The sequence below is a fragment of the Montipora foliosa genome, chromosome 7 (genome assembly GCF_036669935.1).
Source record: "Montipora foliosa isolate CH-2021 chromosome 7, ASM3666993v2, whole genome shotgun sequence".
Taxonomy (NCBI): domain Eukaryota; kingdom Metazoa; phylum Cnidaria; class Anthozoa; order Scleractinia; family Acroporidae; genus Montipora; species Montipora foliosa.
The window spans coordinates 32,262,110-32,272,109 of NC_090875.1; the positions used below are offsets into that span (position 1 = coordinate 32,262,110).

General features: G+C 37.3%; 1 protein-coding gene across 3 annotated transcripts in view; it reads right to left on the reverse strand.

The window, feature by feature from the left end:
* Positions 1 to 351: 351 nt before the first annotated feature.
* LOC138011828 (28S rRNA (cytosine-C(5))-methyltransferase-like) overlaps positions 352 to 10,000 on the reverse strand; it is a 58,905-nt gene continuing 49,256 nt past the window's right edge. The window contains exons 3-11 of one of the 3 annotated variants that reach the window (XM_068859048.1): positions 9,878 to 10,000; positions 9,015 to 9,145; positions 8,402 to 8,530; positions 5,878 to 5,993; positions 5,201 to 5,309; positions 4,560 to 4,688; positions 3,589 to 3,696; positions 2,105 to 2,213; positions 352 to 767 (exon numbers count right to left, since the gene is read on the reverse strand). The exon at positions 9,878 to 10,000 is cut by the window's right edge and continues 67 nt beyond it. In XM_068859048.1, coding sequence (XP_068715149.1) covers positions 355 to 767; positions 2,105 to 2,213; positions 3,589 to 3,696; positions 4,560 to 4,688; positions 5,201 to 5,309; positions 5,878 to 5,993; positions 8,402 to 8,530; positions 9,015 to 9,145; positions 9,878 to 10,000 — 1,367 coding nt within the window. In that variant the 3' untranslated portion in view covers positions 352 to 354. The remainder of the gene's footprint in view (positions 768 to 2,104; positions 2,214 to 3,588; positions 3,697 to 4,559; positions 4,689 to 5,200; positions 5,310 to 5,877; positions 5,994 to 8,401; positions 8,531 to 9,014; positions 9,146 to 9,877) is intronic. The other 2 variants (XM_068859050.1, XM_068859049.1) reach the window with 2 other exon arrangements.

Below are 10,000 nucleotides of genomic sequence, written 5' to 3' on the forward strand. Positions count from 1 at the left end.
TTGAAACTAACCCATAAATGCGTGCATAGCTACGCAGTCGCTTTGCATCAATATATATCAAGTGTCGTCTAAGAGAATACGCGGATACGCAGAGAAAACCAACGCCCATCCCTAAGAAACAGTAAGTAACTTTCTAAGTGGACACGCGGATACACACTGTTGATGTCATGGAGGATTAACTATTATTCGATGAGTTTATCCTAAAGAGACAAAATAGATTTCCCTCCACCTAAATCGTCGAAAGAAACTCCTTGCTCACCCGAATTCCTTACCTTACGGCGGCGCGCCTTTCAGAGAGCGCAACCGTTCTAAAGAAACGGTTTGGTAAAAAAAAAAATGTATACACAAGTGTTATCAAGGGCAAACGGGAACTTTTTTATTCTTCTTTTTCTTTTGTTTTCTTTTATTTTTAACGGGATTCCACCCATACTTTGCTATTCTAGGCACTGTTACAGGACGTTCCTGCAATTTTGAAACTTTTTGTTTCTTGCTTCCTTTTCGAAGCTTTTTCTTCAAAGTGACATGTGCAATACCTGACTCAAATTTGTTGCTTCTTGGTGGTGACACCATATCTTTGATTTTCCCTGTTGATTTTGTAGACGTAATATTCTCCAAATCATCGCTCTTTAGCTTCCTCTTTCTACCTTTGAAGGAGTCTCTACATAATGTGGCTTCGTTATCCATTTTGATGTCCTTTCTGACAAACAGTGCAACGAAAAATCCGTTGGTATAATCTTCAGTTGGTGAGGCACGAATGCACTTCTCGGCTGTGGGAATTAAAAAAAAGATTATGTGTACCGCAAAATATAACTTTGCACTTCTATCTAAGTCTTTCACGATTATTCTATCTTGTTCACGTCGTATATCGTGGGTAAAGTATCCTAAAAATAAACTGGTATGAGCGGCAACGACGACGCTACAAAACAATAGGTTTAGTGAGCAAAAACAACGGCTCTGCACGCTCTGCACGTGCGTTTTACATTTTGGTACATTTCTTTGCCGTCATCTCCTAAATGACGACGTGAAATGACCAAACTCAAGGTTATATGGAGAACGTTAGCACATGACGATGAATTTTCAGTTCTCTCTCTACGCTTCCAACCCACTCATACCAGTTTAATTCCTCGATAGTTACTGCACATTTTTAACGCGAAACGACATGAAATAGTTTCGTAGTGATATGAATAACGCGAACTTCTATTTTTAAATGAAGTCCTCGTAGCCGTCGTCGTCCTCGTTTCGTAAGCTCCCTAAATTTGGTGATTTTTCACGTTGTTGTTAATCCGAGTACCGCAAAAGTAGGTGCTAAAATGCGTGCCACACGTGCAGCGCGATCATTTTTCCCTTTTAATCGATGACATTGGCCGTGTTTTCACGACACCTGTTGTCTCGCTTAACATTCCTGAAAATGGTTAAAATGATATGTGTTTCCAAGGGTAAGATTTAATGAGAGAGCACGTGCCAATACAATAATAGAAATAGTAAAAATGGCACGCCTAGGTCTTTCCGATTTGAAAAACCGCAAGCGACTCCTGATTGGCCGAAAGTAATTGCCACCTCGATTAAACTATCTGGTGACGTAATTTGGAGGAATGGGAAGACAAATTTTAACGCCGTATCCCACAACCGCGCGCGGCCTTAGGTTTTGTTTCCAAGAATTTCCTGCAGTATTTCCATCGCCAAAACTCAACAGATCATTCCGTGTCTCCCACATTTCCTGTTACTGAATGAACATTCAAGTGGAAACTGCCGAGATCTAACCTAGCCTCTGCCATGTTGAATTCGGAAATAACATTCAAGGCCGCGCGCGGTTGTGGGATACGGCGTTAAAATTTTTCTCCCCAGTCCTCCGAATTACGTAACCAGATCACCTGGCTGGTTTGGTGACTTAAATTTAATGAGAATTCTATTGAAATTTGCCGACTCGCTTAACTTTAAACGAGTGGGGAAAGAAACTGTTTTCAAGGAATTTTCGATCGTCACTCGCTAAGCGACCTGAAAACACGGCCATTATTGTTTTATGGCGTTGTCGTTTCTTAAATTCGCTCATGATTTAATTTCATCAGTCAAGCGAGAAATATGACTGGCTCTCGTTCAAACCTACCTCCTTGAAACACAGCTCTTCCACGGTGAGTCCAAGAAGGAAGACAATGCTCAAGAGTAAAGCTCTGACTGTTCGCTTTCAAAGCCGCTTGAACCACATCCTCGTTTTCCTTAAATTTGTACAATGGACAAGGAAATAAAAAAAAGAAGTAGAGTTAGAAAGAAATTCCCACTACTTTAAAATCGAAGATGCAGCTCTTTTTCGATAGTGACCTGGGGACACTCGAACAAGATTCTGGCGACGAATGTTTCGAATATACCGCCAGGATACAAGTAGTAGAAATGGAGCAAATTTGCACTCCGGTGCATGAAATGAAGAGATGGTTTCTTCCATGGTGCCTCGGGGATACTCGGAAAAAATTCGAATGCTCCTCGGTTGGGGTCGACCTTCCGTCGTACAGAGCTTCTAACAGGGTGCGCAGGTGCGGGACCGCACAATTCTATCAAACCCGCACAACAACGCACAATTGCTAAAAATCCGCAAAATCCTGCACAATACTGAGTGAAATGCTTAGAGTTTTTATAACTACACGTTTTCATGTGTCGACCAACCGAAGATGATACACGAAACACGATCTGGACAAATTTAAACCTGAACTTAAAGCACATTTTACGATCCTAAAGAAATGCAAATCGAAATTTGACTGTCTCGTTCACGAGATGCTTTTGATACGTGAGCGTTAACCATCACTATATAAGCAGTCAGATTCCATTCGTGCTAAAGTTTTTGTTTGACCTTCGCCTTTTGTATTCTAGCAAAAATTGTAAATATCTTAGTGTCAACTATGGTTTAATTTCCATTTATGCATGTCTTTGTTTTGACCTAACGCCCGTTTTATTTAAATTGCGAATTTTCCAGTACAGTTTAACCTTGATAATGGGGTCATGTCTGACTCCGAAACGTCGGATAGTGTTGTTACTTTTTATTCTTAATACGTTTTCTAAATCGATCCTTCTTAAAGTTCGTGTAAATTGTCGCTGTTATATTTTTGAACTGCACACCGGGCTTAAACGTTTAATTTATAACACAAATTGTGAAGTATTTTTAGCGCCGGTGAAATAAAAGAGACATTTTATCAAGAAAACGTAGAGTGTGCTGTATTTTTTATGATAGCGTATGTTCTGTAGAGGCAGCTTTAGCTACTAACGAAATCTTCTTTTTTGCGAACCTCAATCGCCCCTTAGCCTGACGTAATCTTAGTGACGTGTGCGAAGCAGCGCCAGGATCCTTGTTATGGACCCCCTACGGACTCAAGCGGACATGCGTTTCCAATTTCCTTTTAACCTGATTGGCTATTACCAGTCTTGTGCGCCAATTGATGGCGTATCAAACGATTGATTTTTTAAGGTGATTCCTCAGTATTGCAATGCGCATCCTGACTGCGCATTTGGTGTGTTAATATTTATAAACTGGTCAAATTTGCAAAATGGTAAATATGGCGTAAGTGCATCATACAATTTACGACAAAAAAATGAAACTTATACCTCTTGATGAACAGAGCATGTTGAATACACGACTCTCTTTACCAAAGGAAAGGACAACGCATGGTTCAAGACTGATAACTGAAACGTGGCCAGAGATTTAAGTCTCTTCTACGGAGGAAGCGAACGAGAAAATCAAAATAATACAAAGAAACTATAACAAAAGATACATTTTCAAGAATACTGTAGAGAAAATATAGCATTTGCGTGGAGAAGCCTGAAAAATGTAGGACTTCAACGGGGTTTGAACCTGTGACCTCGCGATGCCGATGCGACGCTCTAACCATGGTCATTTGGGGGTTCAAATTTTCCCGTGTCGGAATAAATCAACGAACGAAATGATATATGAAATGAATCATATATTGAAATGCGGATATGAATCAAGTGAAGCTATGATCCTCGCAGTTACGAACGCAATTTTAGCAGTTGCATAGCGTCACTTGAATGCATATGTATATCATTTCGTTCGTTGACCAAAGCATAAGCAGTAATCAATGATTCATGATCACAACGCAAAGCAAAAACACTAAATTGTGTGCAAAGTGCTGGAAAACGAATCCCAAAAATGTAAGAAAAAAGTGAAATAATTTGAGCTGTAAAACAAGGCTGGTTAGGCTAATTAACACAAAGACAAAAGAATAATTTGTTGGCGGCCATTTTTGCATTCGGTCAATGGACTTTTCTTTTCTCTCAATGCTTCAGTTTCTTCAAATAACTAATATATTTTTCAAAATGTGTCAGTCAATACTGCAATGGCTCTAGCGTTTCTACACGGGCGTGAGTAAACGTGACATCGAAGTTTTCGATCGGCAAGCGTGACACTTGGCAGTTTTAATCCAATCACCCAATGTAGCTTTGGAAAACACAACTAACATTCGCTACATTATATTTGACACTCTATGGAAAACCTCTTTTTTAGCCAGCACATTTGCCACAACATTAAGCCTTACTGACAAATAAAGCTGAGTATGTACCTTTTTCTCAGCTGTTTCTTGTTCCTCATCTACAAGTAAATCCATTCTCGTCGTGATACCAGACCCACTGCAAGATGGATCAACCACAATGTACTCAACTTTGCTGTATTTCTCGTCAAAGGGATCAACCTGACACATTCCAAATTAAAGGATTTGACGAGAACATGGGCATACAGTGAATCAACTAACCGAGTTCGAGGTCCAAACTGTAAAATTACGGACTCCTTCGCGCTTGGGTCATAAAACGACGGGAAAATACAAGGATCCGTAATTTTACAGTGCCGACCACGAAAATGAGGTTAGTAAGATGTTTATTATATCTCTCTGGTTATGTGTGGTAATCTGAGCCGTGAGGGAAAAGAAACTAGTTTTAATAGCCAATCACAGGGCACGTACTATCTGAGAGATATAATAAAAATCGATTATTGTACAACGTGATTTAGATGGAATAATTTTGAAATCCTCACAATTAGCATAAAGTTATAAACCTTGAAGTGGTCTTCTGTAGATATTACTTTTACTCAAAATGGCTAATATAAACTTTATTCCTGGTATTGTCGTTGCGATTGACAAGTGTTTTTGATTTTAACTCCCTTCTACAGAGAGTTCACTTAACAGAGAGACACTAACTTAATACCAACCTCCAGAAAACTACAGTTTGTCGTTGTAACACAGTCTACTCCAGCTGTTTTCATCAGCTTTTCCATTACTGATAGCCTCTTCTTGTCAGTGTCAAATCCAAATATTTTTCTGCAGGAAGGAAATGATGGTTGACAGAGTATTCAAAATACGAACACACAAGTTGATGGAAAGAGGAAAGGATACATATTTTGTAACGTTTCGCTAATGACACGGGAGTGCATTCATTATGTATGATTCATGTTAACTGCAGAAGTATTTTAGGCGTGTTTGTTGATGTTGAATCCCTCGGGGCTACTAGGCTATGAAAGAGCCATTTGAAGGCATCTCTTTCAACTTTGCTTTATTGTTTTTTCACTGCTATATTTTCCTTACGGTGATAATGTAAACGCTCGCTGTATCATGTATCATTCAATAAACGAGATGCCCGCCCCTGATGCTGTGTTTGTGTTTATTAAGATTAGTTACAAAATATTTTATAACCGTTTCAAGGTGATTAGAGTATAAAATATACTTTTGAATCATAGTCAATGAAAAAAAGGAAATATTAAACTGTTAAATTTTGAAGACACTTTTAAAGGCTGAGAAAGAGAGAGAGAGAGAATGAATAAGTCATGGGGTTCCCCAACATAAGAAATATTAATAAATAATACTTATTAAATTGATTGAGTGATCATACCCTTTATTGCTCATTATGCTTGCTACATGGCTACTTTTGTTCCCTGGGGCTGCGCAGGCATCTATCACATGAGAACCAGGGGGAGGTAGCAAGACGTGAGCTGGAATACAGCTGGCCTATACAGAAAATATTCAAAGAATAGTGAGATTTCAATACTCATTACCATCACTGGATGTGATGTTGTTGAAAGCAGGCAACAAGGGTATTTTGATCTTAAATTGTAGCTGGCAGAGAGAGTTACATGTATCATGTCATTGAAAATTAAAGGATGTACTGTAATGGGCTTCCTGCATAGAAAAAATTATTGACAAAGGCATTGAACAATTATAGTACATTATATGTGTGTGGCAGACATACAGGTCTACTGTACCTGTATACTGTAGTAACCTTAAAATGGAAAAGTTCTAAACCATCCATTTAGGATATACCATGGCAAATACATGTAGTGGCTAAATTCCCCTTCTGGATAGATCCCTGGGCATTGAAGAGACAGACGAGGAGATGGACATGAACGTCTGATGCATAACCAATGAAACTGCAACCTACCGGTAATTGAATTGCTAAATAATGTACAATGCTGGTGTCTGACTTTTTTCTAATTAAATTTGGCTCCGGAAAAACACTAATTGTCAATGGTTTGAAGCTAAATCATGATAAGACAGAGCTGATGTGCATCCACTCTAGGTTTCTTAGTCGCCCTCCATTAGATGAGATCGTAGTTTGTGGTGAAACTATTGTCCCTTGTATTTCTGCTGTTAATTTGGGAGTAGTTTTTGATGAATGCATGACTGGGGAACTTCAAGTCAGCAAGATTTGCAAGTCGTCGTACTTTCACTTAAGAAATGTGTCTTCTATTAGGAAATATCTTACTACTAATGCTGCTCACACTATTGTTCATGCTTTCATTTCTTCCAGACTCGTTGACAGGCTGCAGCACGTTCAGAATTCTGCTGCTCGTGTTGTTACTTTTACAGGGAAATTTGTTGATTGATCTTCATCAGCTTCCTGTTTACTATAGGGTTATCTTCAAGTTGCTTCTGCTCACTTATGAGGCCTTAAATGGTCTGGCTCCTTGCTATCTGTCTGATCTTCTTTCCTATCGTTCCTCTTGCTACCCTCTTCTCTCTGTTACAAATAAACGTCTTGTTAAACCTAGAGCTAAGCTCACCACTTATGGTTTTCGGTCCTTTTCATTCGCTGCTCGAAGACTTTGGAATAGGTTACCCTTTGAATATTCGTTCTTGCTCTTCAGTTGCTAGTTTTAAAAGCAGACTCGATCAAAACGTTTCTCTTTACATTATTTCTTGATAATAGGAAATTTAATTAGTTATTTGATTTTTTTCTTTTTAATCATTTTCGTTTTTTATCGACTGGTTTGATATTTCTTTCATCATTTGATTTTATCATTATCATTTCAATAATTGTTGTTTGAAATAATACGAATATTTTATAGATCGTTTATAGAATTAATAATATTTATTGTATAATAACATTCCATAGAATTTAGTGTTTTTAAATCGTTTTTATTGTAAATTACTGTAAATTGTAAATTGTAAAGCCCCCTGGACAGCAATACATGGATATGAGCGCTATAAAAATAAAGTTATTATTATTATTATTATTATTATTATTATTATTATTATTATTATTATTATTATTATTATAATAAAACACAAATCTTTTATTTTGCCACAATTAACTTATTGTCAGACAGTCTGGCACTTAGGTAAAAAAAGTGATAGCCTAATCTATCTACATTAAGAAAGCTATTAAAAAAAAAATACAATATATACATTTTGTAGGGAAAATATAGATATTCAAACACCCTAGTATCTAACGACAACATCTTTAACAAAAAAAAAATAAATAAAATACAATTCATTTCGATTAAAAGTGAAACCAAGAATATTAAAAAGATCCTAAAATACTAATAGCGTTTAAGCTGCAGTCATCAATGAAATCCCCTTGTGGGATTTTGTGGAAGGGTGTCCTGGAACCTCTTACGCATGTGTGTACCGACCTTAAAATCTCAAAAGAAAGCAATGTTCTAATCCAAGTAATTGTAGTGTGATACGGTTCCTCATTCTTTTCTGAGAGCTTCTCGGCTAAGCGCTTGAGAAAGCAGTTGCAGTCGACTCCCATCCCGCCGTTGGTTCCAAAGACTAGGGGAGTAAAAGATCCCATTTCAACGTCCAGTACCCTCTGTTGGTACTTCCGCTTTTTCTCCTCCTCCTGCTCCTTATTATTATTATTAATATTATTATTATTATTATTATTATTATTATTATTATTGAAGATTTACGATGTATCACACAACACATGTTTGTTTATGAACATTGTTTTGCCTTTCAAAGACATTTCATAACTATAATAGAAATGAGTGGGTTCATTTGGACCGATTGTCTTGTAACATGGGATTGCTCGTTTGTGGCAGAATAAATTCGGTTCAGTTTTGTTTTTCTATTTTTGAGTTCTTAATAGCCATCGCTACAAACAGGATGAAACTTCATGTTAACAGTTGTACCTTGTCTTGAAGGAGGATTTCTCCATTGACATACAAAGGATGATCATGGAGATCAGTGCCAGAAGGGAAAACCAGTACATCTGAAAAGTGTTCATCATACAAGAACTGCTTAGTGTGTATGGCTTTGCTCTAAAAGTATTAAAAGGAAAAAAAGTTCTCAAGAAAGGCACATGGAAAAATCCAGCAGCATAAGGGATGAATTCCCTTGAATATTGATACTAAAGTTAACGTATCCGATTCTACAATGTAGCTGGGAGATCTGCCACAAAAACTAGGGTAGCTGAAAACGTTTTCACATGCAAAACAATATTATTTTGGGATTTTGAAAATAACCTAGACTTTCGTATAAAGTGCCTATCACCTCAAATGACATTTCCACTTAATTAATTCTCCGAAATCATCCCAAAATAATACTGTACATTGTCAGTGTTCTTTTTGGAACCTTTTGATTGAAATTTCACTTTTTAGTTGGCTTTGAAAGATGGGAAACATGGTCATTCTTTGGTCAATAACCGAGCAATGACGTCAGGGAAATGGTTAAAGGGTTTTTGAGTGGAGCTAGACCTTGCTCAGAAAAAGGTGGAGAGGGTTATCAATGGAAATGAAAACTGACCTGCACCTGTGTGACAAAAGATGCTACATTGGTTTGATTAGCTTGCTCATAACCACTTTCTTTGAAATGTTGGATTACATGTTCCATGGAGGTCTTTATTGTGTTAACTCTGACATAACATGGGATCAAATCTACGCGAAACATAAAAAGAAATTAGCACATATGTCATCATAAATCTCTGTTTGTAACACATGAATGTAAATAATACAGTAACATGTGAAAGTAAAGCTTACTCTGTTCATGAACACTCCACAAAAATTAACATTTCTCTCTAAGTAAAACAAATGCCCATTATGAAGTTAAAGAGAAGAACACAAGGAAACAAGTTTTGAATGTTCATCTACTATCATGTATTTTATAATAATTATGGTTGGGATCTACAGTATCTTGAGTATCAAATTAAGTCATTTTTACCAAGTTTAAGGTTTAATTTATCTCTAAGACACTAAGCTATCTATGTGACTGTATTAGGATTAAAACCAACATTTGTAATGAAAAGAATTTGTGGGGATGTTTCAGCTGTTCACTCCCACTGCCATGAAATGAAATATGTCCAAAGTTGGTTCACTTGCAAGGGGATATAGTTTCTGAGTGGAAATAAAAGTTGTTAACCCAACCACTTCTAAACCACCCTGGAAATCCCCCACTGATGAGTAAAATCGTCTCGGGTTAGACAGAGTATTTAATCTATTGAGTCCCACTCCTAGGGGTCAATAGGTTAAAATCATGTAATCTACACAATTTGTAAACTAGATGAAATCTAATGTCACTTTGTGAACAGTGGCTGCACAAGACTAATTCAATCAAAATACATGTAACTTCCTCCCTGTGTAAAACATAAATTATCATAATTTTGTGCATGCCTTTGTCTAAGATCTGCTTGGGTAAGAGGTCCTCATTCTTATAAACCTTGGCTTTGATCTTCAAACGAGCCAAACGTGACTGCAGGGCAGACTTGTGTTTGGTGACGCTGTGCTTCAAGTCTC